The 20456-nt window shown below is 38.4% G+C and overlaps 1 protein-coding gene across 9 annotated transcripts in view; it reads left to right on the top strand.

Annotated features, from left to right (window-relative positions):
- MAST2 (microtubule associated serine/threonine kinase 2) overlaps positions 1-20456 on the top strand; it is a 191953-nt gene that overhangs the window by 63501 nt on the left and 107996 nt on the right. For 6 of the 9 annotated variants that reach the window (XM_080602219.1, XM_080602221.1, XM_080602220.1 and 3 more), the window contains one exon: positions 18345-18376. In XM_080602219.1, the coding sequence (XP_080458345.1) occupies positions 18345-18376 (32 nt within the window). Of the gene's footprint in view, positions 1-18344; positions 18377-19522; positions 19599-20456 lie in introns of all 9 variants that reach the window. The other 3 variants (XM_080602211.1, XM_080602218.1, XM_080602213.1) reach the window with 1 other exon arrangement.

Here is a 20456-nt window from a genome sequence, read left to right as displayed (position 1 = left end):
CTTAATGACTGCTTGGAAAATGCAGGCAAGACAGTCAAAGTAACTCAAAAATCATAAAAGATTGCTGGGGGAGCAATAATGCAGAGATAAACATTCACAAAATCAATATTCTTTTTTTAAAAGTTTAAAATTTTAAATGAAATTCAGAGAAAATCTGATTTAATTAAAAATGAGGTAATGAGTTAATAGAATAATGAGAGCATTGAAATGTAAAACCAAGAGCACCTAGCAGCTAGTTTTAGGAAGAAAACAGACCACCCAGCCACTCATTGCTAACCCTGAAAACATCAACAAGTTGCATCTTTATTAAACACAAGGAGTAGAAAGTAAACCAAACTCAAGCAAATCATTAGCAATATAGTGAATAAGACTTCTAATATGTGTAGTGTTTAAAAATAAAAACAAACAGGTGTATGTCAGAACCTGTGTTCCAATGTTGGCCAGGTGAGATGAGAGCTCTGGTAAGTGATGGAAACCTTCAGCAGGCTGGGAGATGACTACTGGAAGCTGTGAGGCTTAGTAGGTACTGTAAGAACTCAGAAGGACATGGAAGATGAGATTCTCACGGTGCCTTCAACTCTGAATCTTCATACTCGGTGTTAATTCTTCTGACACTGAAATGAGTTCTGTCTTGGTTCAATGGTAGGTCAGTTGAGCAGTTTGAAATCCCAAATAAGAAAGATATTTGTCAGAACCTGCTAAGCAGTTTTTGCCTTTATAAACTGAGCAAAATTCAAAGCCAGTGAAGGCATGATAAAGAGAATTGAAAAGAACAGAAAAAATGTTTTATTTATAATCATTTTATAAGTTTATATGAGAGAAACACTTGAAGGGGTTGCTTTGGAAATGTATTCCTTGTCTTTTAATTGCCCCACCAGAGAAGATCTAGTTAATAGTTCTGTTTCGCACCTTAAAATCCATGTTTGGGTCTTCAAAATGCTTCCAAAGACCATCTATTGGTATTATCTCTTACTTACCTTCCAAGAGAAATTATAAACTGAATGAATTGGTTTGAAATGCATATTATGGAAGAAAGGTTGCAATAAATGTTGAATCTGATCATATGGATATACTGTCTTTTGAACATTTCTGGAAGCAAATCTTATTTTGCTGCTCTAATACGTTTGAAGTCCAAATTAATCTTACACCTAGATTAGCATTACTGCAATGTGATAATGGATTAAGTACTGATCTTTTCTGCCCCCTGTTTCATCAGCTGCTTTCTTCTGCAGGAGTGGTAATTGCTTTGGAATGGAAATCTTCAAATAGTATTTTACTTGATAAAGGTTTGTGCAATATCTATGCAGATACTCTTTTGAATTCAAAAGGATTTTTCTACTATTTATTTTGACACATGTTAAATAGTGTAAGAGAGATCAGAATGTGAATTATAATTCCTTAAAGAACTTGTGTAATAGCTATCTGAGTAGAAATATAAAATCATAATACAGAGCTCAGCTCATGAAAATTTTAAACTAAAAATATGAGTCTCAAGTAAGCAACAGAACATTTATCATACTTAAAGCACCTAATGCCACAGGATTGACTATAAACAAAGTAGAGCTATCACAAGGGGACAGTAGCCAGCATTAACTCAAGATGAAAAATACAAGCATTAATGCAAACATTAGAAGAGAAGTGCTAACATTACTAGTGTTAATAAGGTCTTTTGTTTTTAGTCTAGGTAAAAAATCATAGAGCCTATTTTGGTCTGGAAGATTAGAGACATAGATACAAATTTGATGTAATTCCAACCTGATGCTAAAAGAACTGCCACATATTGTATAGATTCCCTTTGTCCTCGATGGTAGGCAACATGGATTTTTTTTATTCCAGAGTACATAGAATTGTAATTTTTAGGAGTAATATGAGATGATAATATATTAACAATACACCCAGCAATCAGTGTTAGAAGATCTGAAATAATCCCTTCTCAGTTTATGGAGCTTGCATCTTCACGTCTGGAAGCTGATCAGGAGAGATCTGCCACTCTCCTTTTACTGCAGCTCTAATAGTGGAGATTAATCAACCAGTGTATTTCCAAGGTCCGTATCGTAAAAGTGTAATCCAAAGTTTAATAACCAAGCCAAAATTAAATGAAATATTTTAATTAATTAACATGGAGGTGCTAATTCTTTTTTCTTTCTTTTTTTCTTTTTTAATAATGAAAGCCTTTTTATTTAGAGATGCAAAAACCCTAAATAATCATTGATAGTAATTGCTGGTGGAATCAGTCAGATGAAAAATCCTCTGGATTTTCTGGAAGAAAATCCTGATCCATCCACTGTGTTTTCTCCAACAGTTTGATTCCTAGTCCTAGAGTAAAAAGACGTGGTGATTTACCTTCATCTATCCCAAATGACACATTTGTGGCTTAAGAAGTATTTCACCTGGACCTTGCTCTGTCAGCAGCAGGCGGATCCTCCTGTAGTCTTCACATGGTGAAAATAGGGGCTGATACTCTTGCAGCTTCTCTCTCATAAGATATCCTGTAGTGTATTAAGTGGAGTCAAAAGCCATAAAGGTTGTACTTGGCTAGAGAGGATTCACTGAAGATGAGCCACAAAACAAACAAAAAAGTGCCCCAACAGAAAATGGCGATGGCAGCCGTAAAATCAGATGATAAAGCGATCCTATCATGAGGACAAAAAAGAAAAAAACAATTAATCCCCCCCAGAGAATCAAACTAAACAGAAAACAAAAAATAAACAGGCTTAATGCAGAGAAACACAGGCATAAAGCAGCGGCCATGTTGACTCTGAAAAAATCCTGTCCTTAAGAAGATTAGGAGAATTCCTTCTGTACTGAGATTTAACAATTTGCTAAATATATTGTAGGCCAGTTTTGAATGCCTCCATAGATCGCATATCTAAAAATCGCATTCCAGAAACCTGTGGCTTTGAAGTCTTTTGTTTTCCAAAGAAAATAGTCAGCTGTAAAAGAAGGTGTGTTTTAAATAATACAACAGTCTGTCCTGCATCAGTGCATTGGAACAAGACTTGCTCTTCTGGTTTCATTGAAGCTTGCATATGTCCAAGTTAAAGTGTGCGAACTTTCCATATACCCCTAGGAAATAGAATTTCTTTGTATTATGCATGTTTATTCATAGAAATTGTGTGTGTGTTGTGTGTGTACACACGCGCATGGAATAATGTATATATTGTCCAATTTTATCATTTGGTCTCTTTAGGACCATAGGGAGTGTTGGTACTTCATAATCTGTATTGCTATAGTTTCAGAAATGTGGTCAGCTGACAATCAGAAACTTTTTATTTCGATTTCCAGCACATTTAAATGCACCCATTTTATGAATCAGTTCTCGTGCCAGCATTGTCCTTTGTTCTGAGTAGCTTTCCTTCCATGGGAATTTTCATATGATTTTACTCAATGAATCCAAGAGACTGTCATCACTGCAGCCAAAGACTACTTTTGGAGACTACTAGCTGGAATGCGGGCTGCCAGCATTTGGAATTTGATTTCTTTTTGCTGTACTGCAGAAACTCCTGTGCTGGGCTATGGAAAGCACTGCCTGTGCTGTCACACTGCAGGCCTTCGAAGATCCCTCTGTTCTTTTGTCTAGAAAGACAAATTATTTACTCTCTTCTAAAAAGCCGTTCCTTAAATTCAGTGCTTGGAGCCCTGAAGATAGTTTTGTCCCATTTTTTCTAGTTTCAGGCTAAATTATATATTACACAGCAAAATTAATTTTCAGAATAGTAGCAAGCTGTCTCAGCTACAAGCCTGGGATTTGTCTTTGTGAATGGCATGACCAGAACCAGGCATGGCTGCTGCTGTGTTTCTGACTGAGTTAATGGCATTATGGTAATTTCCATATTATGCTCCATCCTGTCCTTGATGCTGCCTAACAGCTTGCTTGCATTTTTTCCAAGCTCCAGCTGTACATTGTCTTCAGCGAACTGTTCACAGGTTTTCACCTTTTCTTTTTGAAATTAGTGTTAGTTTGGCCTTAGATAGGTGTATGAGAAGTTAGTTGTGTATATATTGGTGCTGGCATTGTGTTGACCACTCACCTAATACATTTCTCAAATTGCCACGGAAGTATAGAAAATCTACATGTTTGCTCTTGTGCAGTATATGCTAATGTACTGTATGCTGGAATTAATGGAAAACATTCAAGTCTCCTGACTAGCATTTTGCTGTAATAAAATCAATTATTTACTTCTGATCTTCTGCATTTTTTAAACTTGTTAGTGTGACACATATCATACACTTAAAACATTACCCAGCTTTGTCTACCATATGGGATATGGTGAATGCTGAGCCTGTTCAGAGACACAAGAGTTGAAGTAGCAGAATTCTGTAATTTATACAGGGAACAAGGGACACCAAAAAGATTGGCTGGCACAGGAGAGAGAGAGAGAGAGAGTGCCTCAAGTCATCGTTTTAAACAACACGAACAATACCCTTGCTTTTGGATATCTACGTGTAGAAATCTAGTGGCCAAGTAGGGGGTTTTCTGGCTATTAAAGAAAATTCAAAATGTATAGGATTACGTGATCTAGGAGTAGGCCTTCCGTGTGTGCATGCAGTTCATGGAGCTTCCAGCACTAAGAGAACAGGTTTGTTCATTTAAGCTGGGAGTATCTGAACTGGAGCAATTTAAGGAGTAGAGAGGTTTGTAGACGAGACCTATAGGGACATTATAGGGTATTCCCATCTTAGCTGTGGTTGTGCTGCTGAAGAGGACGTGCATTTGAGAAAAAGAGGGCAGACCTGCTCAGAAGCATGGATCCAGTCTTTTAGACAAGACCCATTCTCCAGGCGATGTAGCTGCATCTTCTACTGAGGAGGCTTTTGCAGCAGAGGTGATCCAAAAGGTTAAGGAAAGTGGATTGTAATAGCTGGAAATTCTGCTAGCAGATGCAGTTAGCTGGATTTGTGGTGTGGGATGTTAGAGGAGGGGTGCTCTTGAGGCTGAACTCAGCAGGACACTGAGATCCACAATGTCTGTGATACCACTTTGTAAAACTTGGCAGCTCCACATGTGGGGCTCTGCAGACCAGCAGAGATGGGCAGCCCGAATGTGCAGACAGGATGATGGTGTGAAAAGGAGGGATTGGATGTGATGGGAACTGATCAGCCTTTTGGACCTGACGGCATCTGCCTAGGAGGAATGCTGCACCTCGCAACTGAATCATACTGAGGGCACTAAACATTAAAAAGAACGTAGAGTACTCGAGGACAAATGCAGAGGACAAATCCAAAAGAGCATTGCTTCTTGGAATTCAGAGTAGTCTTGCAGGAAACAATAATTTATTGTGCCCAAAACATTCTCTCTCTGCCGTATCCTAATGAGGTGTGGGCCCAGGCTGTGTGGGCAACTAAAATCTTCCATTCTTATGACTTCACAGCTTCCCTAACTTTATTTAGTATTTCTTGATTGCTGTCACTGTCCTGCTCAGGGGCTTGGTAACACAGTGCTAAGACTGCATTTTTACAATTACAGTCTGGCTTTTCCAACCACAGAGATTCAACGATACTTCTCTGCTGTAATATTTTTCATCCTGATAAACGTGTACGGAGCCACCTCTCTACCCATGCATCTTATTTCATCATTCCTGGAAAGTTTATACTGACGGTGCTGTTTCCCGTAGGTTGTCCTCCTTTGGGCAGGTGTTTGGGATGCCTGCTATGTGAGGGTGGTTATTTGATGCCAAGTATAACTTGGTTTGTTTTTCAAGCTTCTACAATTAATGTGGAAGCACTTCTAGGTTCCGTCTTGCTCTGTTGCTCAGCATTGACATCACAGGTAACTGGTATTGTAGGCAGTCTCAACTGCCGTTTCTGTATCTCTTGCTCTTAACTAGTTTTTTTCTTTTTCTCTCTTTTTTTTTTTTCCTTCCTCCCCCGCTCTTTCTTGCCTCCTGCATCCCTCAGGCTCCAGAGACTGACTGACCTCAGTAGGGAGTCCTGAATCCATGAAGGCAAAATCCTGACTTGTATGAAGAAAAACACAGATGGACATTTTCAGACAGTGCAGTGAACTTGATTTCCCACTTTCTTCATTGAAATTAAGGGCAGACGTTGAAGTCCCTGTATTGTTTTGGAAGTATTATCTTCTTTTTGTCAGTCATTTGCTTTGTCAGTTTTATGTCCTGTTCATTTTCTTTCTAAGACTGAACAGGCAGTGGAATTACATATTTGAGTATATTTAATTATACTGAAATTAGCAAAAATCAAAGTATTTAGACTGAAAAATAAAGTTTAGTACTCTTAAGTAGGTGTTTTGCAAATGGATTCTCTATAGTTTGTTTACATTGTAACTTCTGCTTCCTAGCAGCAGAATACATCCAAATGCTCTGTGTACATCTGCATTTGTTGTTAAACTTGAGTAGAAAGAGGCCTATAAATATTGGTTATAATTACTGGGAAAATTTAAATAATATTTTATTAATCTCTAATAGAATATTTTATTAATCTATTACACATATTGATTTTTAAATAAATAGACGTAATGTCTATTGATTTTTTTATGCAAGTTGTGCCATTACAATTTAAACTGAGTAGGCATAAATGCTGGGTAGCCTCAGGAGAGGGGGGGAGCGTGATTTGAGGTGCTTTACCTCCCACTGAAGTATCTGCCAACACCACCTTTACAAAGCAATGAGCTCTCACAGGAGCTCATCTACTAGCGAGACAGAGGACACGCTACATCAGAAAAACTGCTTTTTCCTCTGAAGATACATATTGTGTTCTTTCTCTGATACTTCTTGTCTGTGTGAGCTCTCTCAGTTTTTCTCTTAAATGTCAAGCTAATGTTTTAAATTGTTTTAAAGATGAATACTCCTATCAAAGTAAATGATGGGCAGGAAAAAATGGTCTAATTCATTATTTGAGAAGATGGTGGAGAATTAATAAGATCTTTTTTTTTTTTTTTTTCAAATAAATGAGGAAAGACTCAGATATTGAGTCCAGAATGCCACTTAACACATGTAAATCTGCAATAACACTGGAAGCTGCGCTAGGATTACTTTGGGCTTGTAAACTTAGAGGGAAATTAATGAGCCGAACTCAGGTGTGCTTTTGTAGGCAATGAGTGATTTTACAGGCTCGCTTTTAAGTCTTTTAATAATCCTTTGTTCTGGCTGCTGAGGTTGCATTTCTCTTGTGAGACTTCGGTGAGTCACGCAGCCTGCAGGTGTGTCGTGGCCAGGGTGGCTGAGAGCAAACATTAATATCTAAATACAGATTAAGGAGTTAAACATTTAAACAAATAAGTAAGAATTTTCTTGATGGAGAAAGTGCGTTATGCCAAACAGCATATAGGTAGAAGGTGGCTATTGAAAAGTTAAATCTTGAGTCTTTCTTTGCAAGCTATTCAGGATATTTCTTCACAGATGGTCACTAAACTTACAGAGTTTTAGCTTTTTCTGTGTAGTGTGGTTCCTCTCAATCAAAAATACAAAAAGTTTTATGAATGTTCTTATTTTGTTAATGGGGAGATAATGAAAATTAAGAGTTTAAAGATCTATGACAAATACTTTTTGTACAAAACATCCTCTAACATATGAGGTAAGCACATCAGAACTGTAACTTCCACTCTGAGAAAAGCTATTGGATTGGGCTGATGGAATGGGATAAGTAAAAGAAAAATGCAAGAAAATTGCTGAAAAACAGCTGTGGGAAAGCTTATACAGAGATACATGGCTGGTTTTTTGGTGTTTGCACCACCTCGGTAGCTCATATTTTAGATGTCCTAGAAGTTGGCCTGTATTGTGGTGTACACTTGACATGCTACTTTTCTTTCCGGTGCATATCTCTTTTTGTGGGTTGTGTGAGGTGTGTACCAGAGAAGCATGGGCGTAGGCTCTGGTGTTCCAGTGTTTCCACAGTATCTTAAAGACATTGAATTGAAAACAGTGCATTAAAGACTTTTTGAAATAAAGCCATTGTGTGCTCACTACCCAGAAGCTATTATAAGCTGAATGCTTTAAGCATATATTGAATTGAACCCAAAAGTATCAACAGGGACATTGATGAGATCAGCTAGTATTTAATATATCAGTTTCAGGCAAAATCCCATTCTCAGTCCTGTTTGGAGAAAAGAACTGTTCAGTGACAATTTCTGATGAATGTGCAAGTGTTGCAAATCCCTTGCTTGCCCATAGGTACAAACTGGAATATTCCTTAAATTCTGCCTTTGAAGCCAACATCTGGATGAGCCAAAACCTTGCAATTTCATCCAAAAGGCTTGTAGGCTTAAAGATGAAGAGACCTGTGTGCTTCATAGTATGGAAGAGTAATGGCAGTACAGACCGTCCAGAATACCTAAGAGTCTTTTCCCAGTGATGAAGTCATTGTTTGTTTTAATTTGAAGTATTGTAAAGGACAGAAGACAGAAGTTTTAGAGACTGATTAATATCTTTTGTCTTCATTTATTTTCAAGAGAGTCCATATTTATAATTTAAAAGCAACAGAGAGAAAATCCTGGCCAGAACATGTCCTCGTAATAGAATCAGCTGTTTCTGTCAGTCCATTACAGAGCCCACTAATCACCCATCAGAACTAAAAGTCATTAGGCACAGTCTGCAGTTTCTCAAATCTGTGCTTTGGGAGTGCATGTCTGTATTTTACCAGTCCTGTAATTGGGGATGAATTTTCCTTTGCTCTGAAACAGATCTCTTGGCACCGAGTAGGTCTGAAATATCCAACTGTATTAAATGTAAAGTTGTTCAGAAGCAAATTTATGAAAGATCAAATGGGTTTTCATACAAGAAATCAGAGATCCAAAAACCTGAATTCACATGACATTGACGCAATTTGTGATATTCCTGAAGGACAGGCCTGCATGTGGTCATTTAAAAATACACTGAGGGATGTGGTCAGCCAGTGCCTATGATTCCCAGCTCTGCTGGCTTTCATTTTGAAAGCAGTAGCTGTTGTTTTCCCAAGATGTGTTTTGCCCCCTCTAAGCCTGAAGATTGTCTTGCCTACACCAGTACAAACCTTTCACCACACTCAGTTTGATCTGTGAATTAATCTCGGGTTTGGCCTAGCTCTACTTTGCAGGTTTGCATTTTATCTTTCACCTTCAGAGTCTTGTCACATATGAACATGACAGGGAGTGTTGTTCCCTTGAAATTAAGGTAGCTCGAGATTGTCATTTTAAAATTAGGATAAGGTTGGTGGTTGCTACAGTTATTTACTTGATCAAAATTAAGAAGAGTAATTAATTGCCATTAAAAAAAATATCTTTATGGTAATTTGTGTTCCTAAGCAAATTAAACATCTGTTTAAAAGTACATGTGAAAGCTGATAGGAGAGCCTGTTTCACTTTAATCTTTGTTTTTCACTGAAAATATTGTTTTCCAGAATTAATTTTAAGAAAGCCATTGTGGAAATGCTTCGTGTTGTAACTCTGAAGTGAGTCACAGTAAGCATACAACCACCTCATATTTCCAGGGGATTAATCTCTTCCTATATACATAATCCAAATACAAAACTTCTGTGGCTATTTGCTTTTGCTGTAAATATTATCTGGGAGTGAAGCAATAGAGCCCTTTCTTTCATCGCTTCTGTGAAGGATTTACGTTTCAGTTTGGCTGCAATTTGAAGCCCAGTGGACATGAGCAGTATTGTGCCATTCACTAATGAGGGCAAAAGGAGAAGTTAGACTTCTGTTGGCTTCTTACAAAGACACAAATAAATACTTGCAGGCACCTGCCTATTCCAAATTTTCTTATGGTGCCCAGTACATGGGTTTCTTCATAAAGCTGATGATTGTCCGTAACTGGTCCTTCGCAAAAACAATCGCAAATCCTTTTGCCTGTCCCTCCTTCCCAGCTTCTGTTGAGAAGCAGTGATTCGAGAGGGGTAAGCTGAAGGGCCTCGTGTCGACTAGCTAAGCAATGAAAAATTACATCTGCTTGTTCTGTAAATAATGTCCATTCAGAGCAGATGTAATTAACTACTAAACTTAATGGATGCCTCGTGAGGTTACAGATGCTATCAGTCATACACTGGATGAAGGCAAGGGAGTTTTATATGCTTGGAATTCCTTTTAGGGCTAATTACTAAATATCTTTAAAATTGATTGCTTATGCTTCCAATTTCTGAGAGTGTTTTCACATGATCTATATGGAACAGACTTGGTGCAGCTTTAGGGCAGGATGGGAGACGCCTCCATTGTGGAGGCTTTTTGAGGAACGGAGAAGTTTCTCTTCTCTAGGACTTTCTCTCAGAGGTTTGCCGTTAAGAAACTTGCTTTCAGGGCTGCTAAGCTGGGAGATTGATCCAATACAGATTTCCTTTTTGTCTAAATTAGTTGAGGAATATGCTGTTGTAAAGATAAAGTTCTGGTGATGTGTCAAAAGTCTTAGCTTAACTTGACAAAGCAAATGGAGACGTGCAGAACGCCTCTCAAGAAAAAAAGACTAACTTAATTTCTGCCTGTCTGCTTCCCAAATACTCTGTGACTGGGGAGTCAGCGAGAAACCCGACAGAATAAACAGGGCTCATGACTGTTATGAGATGCCTGATGATAACGTTGGTATGGAGCTGACAATGTGCCTTTTCTTTCTAGTTACTGTCAGAGATTCTCTCAACCTACGTATTTCAATATAATTTTCTTTGTAACCTTTGGTCTTTGTTCACAGCATGTATTATTACCAGTGCACTGAATTGATAAGAGCTGGTGAGTAGGTCCGGTTTTCTGATGAGATGCCCATTGTTTTATACAACTTTTATGGAGGGTAAACCTTCAACTCACCAAAATTATGCTGGGCTTGAGTATACTGAGTTTTAAAATCAATAAAAGATGCTTAAAGATTTTAAGTAAAATTAGTGGTCAGTAGCCTTGATGTCAGCTGTCAGTTCTTCTAGAAACAACCTTTTAAGGAGTAGATGTGTGTGTAGTAGAAATGACAATTGACTTAATCATAGATTAATATTAGTACGAGCCAACAAGGGAGAGAATAAAAGCGGATTTGTTTATTTGTAATGCTCTTGGCATTTTTAGCAGCTGTGGCTGTTTCCTTGTGATCATTGCATGCCCAGTCTTGAAGGAATTTTTGGTGCAAGTCAAGACAGAGTAATTTAAAGAGCAGTTTCTAACAATAGTGTTACAACTGCAGCCCTGTATGTCTCTGAAATGACACTGTTTTCTTTTCTGCATTTTCCAAAATTTTGTAGAGCATGACCTTTTGACTTAAATTTCTGGAACTGGTGTAGTCTGGCAAAAAGAAAGAGGATTTTGAACAGTTGCTCCCCTTGTTTTGGACGTCTGTTCAGTGCTGGGCAGCCTGTTCCACACACCGGGTAGATCAGTAATCTGCTCTGTGGCCTTGGAAAAGCAGAATTAAGTAATGAGGAAGATTAATGAGCTGTCGGAGCTGTGTGCTTTATTCCCTCTTATTATTGCCTCTCCCTCAGGCTAATTTGTGCAAAAATGTAATGTATATAACAAACCATTTGTTAAGTATGTTATTTCTCAGATTTTAAAGTATAACCTGCCTTTTATTTACATGGGACTACCTTGCATCTCGCCTTTTATGTAGTTCATCCATACGTTTTGGGTGGCTTGTTCATTACCATCATGGTTTTCTGAATCTATTGCTGTTGCAATTTATATATTGACTGTTATGACAGCAAATATGCCTTCTACTCTGCTGTTGTTTCATGCTTTTGCATCATCTACAATTCTCTGGGCTACAAAATTTAAATCTTTAAATTTACTTTTTGCTGCAAATGAAGTTACACTTGAAAACATGATCTTTTATGTGCTACATGCTATTTGAAAGTAACTTTGGCAAATGTAGTTGAAGAGAGCTGCTGCTGTAGTGGCTTTCTGTTGGTGGTTTTTTTAGCCTTGAGGAAAACAATGAGGTTGATAGTAAATTAGTTTGCTGACATCTTAGGGCTGAACAGCTGAGTTACTGTACCCGCTCTTCTTAATTTGACCAGGGTTCTCAGGTGTCTTTGATTTTCAGAAACCATTCACTGTTTAACCTCAGATGAAAAGCTTGGGATCAAATATGAAACTGGCTATTTTCTTTAGAGTGAAAAGAAAGGCTGCTGCTTTATTGATAGCATGAAATTAGACTGACCCCATGGTCTTAGTCCCAAATAAGAGATAGGAATGAATCCTGCGGAGGAAATGAGACTTGGAGAATTGCAAGTCATTCATTGTTCTGCTTAGCGAGTGATGTGTACCACCCTGTCCTTGGCTGAAAACGCCTACTCTGCACATTATCTGCAGCTCAGCTGTGGCAGCTGCCCTGTTCCTGGGGTTGGGCAGCTCACCCACTTGGGAATGTGGTTTGCATGCATCATTTTTATTGTCATCTGCCTATCCAGGCCATGATGTGTGGTTTCAGATGTGTTTGTTGCCATGAGTGGGTTCAGTCAGGTCTGTGGTGTACTGTGCAATGTTATATTTTGGGCTTCAAAACATGATGTAATGTACATAAGATGGAGTAGACACTCCAGCTCACTTAAAAAATAACTATTTATATACATATATACACACCCGCACAGGAGAGGAGGGGAGACACTGAAAATATTCTGAGAAAAGTGTGAATTCTTGTCTATTTTGAGATGTATTCTGTAATTACTTTAGGTCAAGTAACCAATAGTCTTAATCTTATGAAAAGCCCTGAGGTTAAATGATCTGAAAGGTTAGTGGGCAACTTTTGGAGCCATATATTCTTGAGAGGTTAATGCACAGATGTGACCTGGACCCTTAGCTTTACCTACAAAGGAAGAACTTTGTGTTACCCAGGCAGGGGGGCTCATGGGGATGAGGAAATAATTTGCTGCATTTGAGAATTTTGCTTAATGTTTAAAGGAGCTTTTAGCTTTATTTTCCTCTGCACTAACTATAATTTGAAATAAACCCAATGGCTTTTTTTGCTGCCTAGCAAGGGATTTCTACCTGAAGAGAGGAAAAGGCCAGAAGATGCTGCAGACATTAAATGCATCATTGGCTGATTCTTGACCCACTGGTCTGAAGACTGATATAAAGAGTTTATTTAGAGAAATGGGGTGTCATCTGTCAGCCACACAGCTGTGTGTTTTTTTTTCCCCACAGTTGTTTTTATGTGTTAATGTGCTTTGCAAATGATATTTCTACTGACAGATAACTTCTGTTGAGGTAGAGAACTAATCCAAAGAATACATTGTTTGCTTTGAATTTGTAGGGTGTTTTAGAATAACCCTGGGTGAACAGGTATACCAGTAACTGTTCTAGTGCCGTGCACATTGTCCTGAAGGATCTGGCATCTGTGGCCATGAAGGTGAGATTTCTTAGGAAAGGTCTGTTCCAGGCAGTTTGGCTAGTACTGGGAATATGGGAAGATGTGTACCACTGGCTTGGCAGTTCAAGATTTGTGCAATTCCAGGTATAAATCCTGTACTGTGTTGAAAAGGATCTGGGAATTAAACTCAGCGTCCTCCCTATATTTTGAATGACAGTGGAAAGTGTTTGGGTATTCGTTTTCTGTATTTTAAATATCTCTGTAGTTAAGCAGATGATTTAACAACATGATTCTGAATTTAGTTTCTAAAAAGACAATATATGATAGAAAATAATATCTGCAGTATACTTCATAGGTTAATCTGACATTCAGTACAGATATAGTTTTAGTGTTACTGTTTGAAATTCTTTGCCGATGAGTTTGGCAAACAATTTTAGATGTAATCATTACTTGAGAGAGAAACTGAGAAGTACTGCTTTTAATAACCATTTACAATGATATGGTAAAAGGAAGGAAATTATTTTTCTTGACAGATTCTGATAGGAGAAAGAGAAGCTTAGTGTGGGGTGGTTTATTTTTAAGCACCATGAAAAATTCTTTCCTGTTAATCTGATGGATGGATTACAGTTTGTCCTTGCCTGGCCAGGTTGTATTTTCCATCAGAACTGGAGATTCTAACCCTCATTATATCATTTCTGTAATGCAAATGGTTATGTATAGAAAGAGATTTAATTAATCCCCTGCTGGTTGGTAGATACCCTAAAGCAAACATAGTCAGCAAAGGAAAAAAAAAAATTAAAACATGAGTGCATGGTACTAGGTCAATGAGTGTCAGTGGAATTTCATCATCTGTGAAATATTAACTTATTAACTGAAATGTATTTACTGTTATAGCTGTAAAAATATTTGCCTATTGTCCCAACTGGTATGATAGTGAGCTACCATGCAAGAAAGCCAAGGTCAAAGGGAATCTCAGGAATCATGCTGTCTGCTCTGGCAAAAATGTGGAACATCCTGAAGGTAGTGATGGGCCTCACTGTAATTTGAAAGGACTACATTTAAGCTGCCATCAGTGCAGGCTCTAGCATCCAACTTTGCCTGTGGGTCTGTGCCATATGTGCAGTTACATATTCAAGGACAAATTACAAGATTGAGAGAAAGTGACAATTTTGAGTGATGGGCTCCTGTTTTCTTCACACTTTTATAACATATCTGTTTAAAAGATATGGGTTGTCTTGTAGGTCAATGAACAAATAGATTTCCAGACTTTAGTTCCATTTACGTGGTGTATATATATATGTATGCAAAAAGCCAGCACTCGTTCTGTTCCGTGAAACAATTTTGTTTTAAAACAGTTTCTGTATACAAGAGGTCACTATAGAATAAATTTTCAGGATATATTCACTAAACTATATATTATGTAAACAAAAAATGCTTAAAATGGCGAATATATTTTCTCTTTTTTGCTTCAGGCTTGCTGCCTGAAAAATAACAGGGCCAGTGAGGATCTAGTTTTATTGTGAAACCTGAACTCTAGTGTGTTACAGCCTCTAACAGATTTTATATCTACATTATTTGAGATGGTAAGATAGGAGGAAACAAATATAAAGAACTCCTTTGAAGGAGGGCATCAGACCCAGCTTTTGATAATTCTATGATGCTTTATTTCTTTCCCAAGATTCATTTTTAACTAGTCATCGGAAAATCTTCTGCTTCTTTTGTCATGTAGAGATCAGGTTGCGTGTTTAATAACTATGCCTTGAAATACAGAACTGATGCAAAGATTAACTTTCAGAACAGCCTGTTGTTGTCGTTTGGGCACTGCAAGATTTAATATGCTTCTTATTTTTTAGTGACGTAGGGTCTGTGAAAGTGGTTGTTTGTTTCCACTTCCAAAACTTCCTTGTGAATAATGTGGAACAATGTTTTAAAATGTTCCTACGGTATATATCACTTCACGTAAGTCAAATGTAAGAAGTAAGGCTCTACTTAGAGGGTTATTTTGTTAACCTAGAGAGCAGGCAGCAAGGAGGCTGGCTGGAGTAATATTGGTGATGTGTATAGGTGCAGGCACCTGAAGTGCTGAGGGAAGCAGGAGTGCTGTTGGAAAAGGACAGCCGAAATCCCCAATGTTCATGTGTTGTTCTCACTGGAAGGGTGCTCCAGTATGGGAATGCCTTTTAGGATAAAATAGCATGTTTACTTAAGGGGTTACATCTGCACCTTGTAAATAGTTTTTCGGACCAAGCAGTCACAGCTCAACACTCTTTTATTGGCTATCTTACGTCTTTAAATAGGATTTATTTTTAAAGGATGCATGGACATGTAATGCCAGACTCCTCTGTGGAGTGGGTGGAAGCCAGTCAAATCACACCTCCTCCCTCATCATTTAGTATCTAAAACAGTTAGTCTGTATTATAAAACTGCTTCTGAGCAGAATTTTGCTTTTATAGGGTAGTTGTGAAATGCTGTTGGACTTTTCTGTTATATTTTGCGTAATTATTTAATCAGCGTTTTTGTAGAGTTACTTCATATATTTGAAATTACCCTATCGTTTTTAGATTTCAGCTCTCAGTTGGTCCCGTTGCACGCATTAAACTGTTAAGCCATTTTAAGATCCAGCTGAGTCTCCCCGCTGTGAACACGTCCCCATCCCTGGTATGCATTTTCATTGCTCACTCCATCCCTTGGAGATCTGCAATGTTCTCCTGAGAGGCGGCAGCCCCTAGTAAGCTTCCTGAAACAGGGCATCAGTTCTGACTGCGGTCTGCTCCCTCCGTGCTGCCACCTCTGGGCATTGTCTGTTGTCATCTTTGCTGAGAAGTGACTTTTGTAGACACCTACTCACTGGTGATTGAGGAGGAGCAAAGCTGATAATTCTGGTGCTCACGATCACGTAATCTCCAGCTCTGATGCTCTGGCCTCGGCTCCACCATTCACGATTTAATTCAGAGGATTATAAGCGGTGTTGCTACCAGTTCTGCTTTGGAGAAGCAGAAGGAGGTGAAGAGTTGGGAGGGTGGAGGCTTGGTGGTTCTCCAGAGGGAAGGGAAAGTGCTGGGGGAGTGGGGGCACGGCTTGGTGCATGGCTGACAGGGCTTTTGAAGGGGATTTTAAGACTGATAGGAGATGAGGCATAGTGGAACAACAGGTATAAAAATTGATTGCTTTGATTGTGCTGTTTGTTGTCTAGAGCACAGAGGTATTAAATTTGAACTACTGCCTATTGATCCCACAGCTGCACTGTATTTGTCAAGGTGGAGGTATGGAGTGAAAACAATTGCTACATGGATAGAATAATAGTTCAACCGCATTGAGATGTCATCTGGTAGTACTTTTTCTTGTTTATTTGGAAACTGAGTTGATCACAGATTTCAAAAAGCTAATTTCATGAACAAAGCCCAAATCCTTCTTTTAACCCTGTGTATATTTATTCCAGAAACAGCTACAATATAAGGAGCATTAAAGCTTTTATTATGCGAGTAAAACAAATGTCCAGTAGAGGAAAGAAAAGGCTCGTCCACTCCTATTACTGGATCATGATTCCCGTGGTATTTTGTCTGTATGTCAGAGTCTCAATTACTGGAGCCTTGCTGCTACAAAGAAGTGTTATCTCTTTCAGCCCTCATGACCAGAGCACAGCTTGTAAACGTGAACCTAAAGGCTCAAAAATTAGAAGGTAGATAAAGAGACTTAAAAGTCGCTGTTTTCCTTTTTCAGCCAGTACCGTGAAATTTCAGAGCTTAGTGCATCCATTTGGAGAATTTCTGGGGCAGGTTGTTTGGGAAGAAATGGAAGCACAGCATTTGGCTAGAAAAGGCACACCCTGCTAAGCACCTTTGTTCTGTTAGGTCTTCTTTAAAGGGGATAAATGAAAAAACACAGGAGAGATGATACATATATATATGCATGTCTGTTGTACATAAACACAGCATAGGATACGGCACATAATAATTATACGTATCTCTCCATTTGTAGTGGCAGAGAGCAGTCATTGCTATGTAGACTTCACAGTTGGAAACTTTAATTCTTTTGAGCAAATGAGAGTGGAAGAAGTACCTTTCAGAATATAAAACATACAACCTGTTATCGATGCTAATGATTTATTATCTTACATACTTGAAATGTTTTGATTAGATCTTGACAAGTTTGTCTGATGACAGGAATTTATTTCTTGATGCTGTAAGCTGTCAGGCTTGTGATAATTCACACATGAAATTTGCTTGGTGCTGTTAAGCTGTAACGAAATCTCAAACTTTAGAGAACTCATACTTGAAAATAAGAGGAGCATGTTTTTGCACTTGATTTTTTTTTTAGTTCTAGTAGCTGCGAATTTTTGGTACCTTAGAACAACTCGAACTGATGTCCCGGGTATGACTTAGCAAAGCAGTCACTGCCGGTTTGTCAGGAACCTTGTTAATCATTTAGATCAGCATGTACGCCGTATCCAAACATGGAAAAGTGGTTACCAGATTTTATGGATTTTTTTTTCCATTGACTTTCTTCAATATTCAGTGGGAAAAAAATGAGTTTTTTTCTTCTGGGGGAAGAAAAACGCATCAGTTAGGTCAGTACCCTGAAAGTCAGGAACTGAACCTGGCCACGTACTTGTCATTTTGGTGTGAAAAGCCGAAATTCAGCAGCCCCAGAACCTGCCTGGGTATGTTTGTGAGGCCTCGTTCAGGCGTCCTGTCCTCCGCCCACCACTTGCGCGGCCCAGGCAAAGCCTGCACTGGCTTGCCGGGCAGACTGGCGAGGAGAAGGACCGATTTTGTCGTCCCCCCGGCTTTGGCTGACGGGAGGGCTCCGGGACCCCGCCGCGCTCCCGCTGCCCCCGGCCGCCCGCGGCCGCCTGCTGCCACCTGGTGGCGCCGGGCCGCGGCCTGCTCCTGCGGCCCGCCGCGGCCTGCTGCGGCCTGCTGGCTGACCCGGGTTACAGCCGGGTCGCTGGCTAACACAGAATCACAGCACAAAGTGAAACCCTTGCCTTGAAAGCCCCAGGCTTCCCTCACTTCTGCTGCTTGGGTGCAAACCGCTGTTTTCTCACGGCCTTGGCCATTCGCTGATACGTAGGTGGGTAATACGTACTGGCACAGAAAATTAACTCTGTGTTTTCATTCTGTTTTCCAGAAGGAGCTCAGTCTACCTAGAAGAGGAAGCTTGTAAGTACAGCTATTCTTTATTTGATGCTTCTTTGTTTTGAGCACATATAGCTGTTCCCTTGTGGAAGTCGTATAAACAGACAGCTAACTCTCTTTTCTCTGGCAGAATCAGTCATACACATGGAAACAGCTTGCATTTCTCTGAGGTTAAACCCCTATTCATTTCCTTAAGTGTAGTAGGAAAGACAGTAGTAGTGTAAGCTTACTTCTAATTACCAGCTTCAGCTGACCCCCATATGGAAGTAGCTGTGGTGTTGAGTGTTGCTTGCACTGACATCCCTCAAGTGACTCCACAGCAGTCACTTATTATTTATGTGATAAGGACAACTTCGATCACTGCTCTTCAAACGCTCCGAGAGGACAGAAATCCCCATACACAGTTCCTGAGTCAGGTGTTTGTGGAGCAGTCAGTGTAATAGAGATATTTTAATAAAGTAGCAAATGTTGGAAAAAGTAGGCTTTTAAAATTAAGTTTAAACAAATATGTATATTCTTTTCTTTTTTAGTACATGGTGCTTAAAAATTTTAGCAAATGTTTCAGTGATAGTAGGAGAACTTAGCTTTTACTATACTTACAGATTTGTGGTGGAACAAATTGAATTATTGATTGCATTGTATAAAAGAGAAGGCATTTGAACTGGCTGCTGTTGCATTATGATTTAAAATTGCTTCCCAAAGCTTGTATACTAGACAAAGCTCACAAAAGCATATAACCTTTCTTCCTCAGGTTTCTGGTTTTAATGAGAAAAAACTTTCAATCTTTTAATGTGAGCTCTCTCCTTTGTATAAGAGGCAGCATTTAGAAAATGCTGTGTAGTGCCAGTAATTCAGTGCTGAACAATACAAGGGATCAAAAGGGCTTTTTTTTTTTTTTCTTTTAAATGGGGTATGACCAAACCTTTTTACTTAGTTCACATGACAGTGGTGAAACACTCAGTGAGTTATGTAAAGAAGAACATGAAACTCTGACAGCTTTTATTTATTTATTTATTTATCAGCATGCCTTAAAGGCTAGTTTAGCTATATTTGCTAGATTTGTAAGAATGGTGATGTTCAGGAGTTTAAGATTGTGAAGGTGCTTTGAAAAATTGCTGGAGTAGAGAGTTACCAACAGGGTTTTTTGTTTGTTTGTTTAATGTAACGTAGATATTTTTGTAACAAAAGTTTTGGAATTGAAATTGACGATGCCAGAGATTTTCCCTTCCCTCAGTCAAGTGTGGAGGTGGGTATGACACAAAACTACTCATACGCTTACCTTTGAAATATTTGAGATGTAAATGAAATCCTTCAAATGTGTAACATTTTATTTAGTTGTAACTAAACTGAATGACTGAATGTTTGTTTCTACACTGATTTAACACCTTTAGTTTTTATTACTTTCGTTTTCTTCCACAAGTGAGTGCCTTTTAAGCGAGCATTATGTGAAGAAATTCAGCAACCTGTGTTGAGAAGATCCAGGCTATAAATTTTAAACGAGGTTGCAGCGACTAGTGAGACTAAAAGTCTAGGGAGAATTGAAATGTATTCCGTTAGTTGAATTTGTTATCTAGTTGATTATTTATATTTTCTAGAATTATAGATTCTGTTGTCAATTCTACCAAATGATTTTTTTTGTTTGTTTGAAAAGTATAACTATTTAAGAAGTCAGTAGTGCATTGCAGCTTATGTATATTTGTGTTGATGTCATATATTGATAAGCATATAGGCTCATTGAAGTAGATCCTGTGGAGATGATTCAGATATTCCAGTATCAGAGTACTTACTTGATTTAAAAAAAAAATAAAATCCACTGTTAGTCTTTGAATCAGGAATTGGAGAAAATTATATCAAGAAATGCAATAATTATAGTGTGTATATAAATATATATAAATAAACATATTTATGAATGTATTAAACCATTCTGTCAAAAAGGGTGGCCTAATAATGTGCACTTAAATACATACTGTAGGCATTTCTCCGTTCTTTTGGAGGCTTTTCTTCTGCTTGAATCAACTTAACAATGAACATCATATGAAAAATAAATTCTGAAATTAAAATTTATTTTGGAAAGGTATTCTACTGTGGCTAATGAGTAGGGATA

The sequence above is a fragment of the Anser brachyrhynchus genome (assembly GCF_964034855.1).
Source record: "Anser brachyrhynchus genome assembly, chromosome: 8".
Classification (NCBI taxonomy): Eukaryota; Metazoa; Chordata; class Aves; order Anseriformes; family Anatidae; genus Anser; species Anser brachyrhynchus.
Note: the sequence above shows the minus strand (reverse complement) of the source record. Positions and strands in the feature narration are given on the sequence as shown.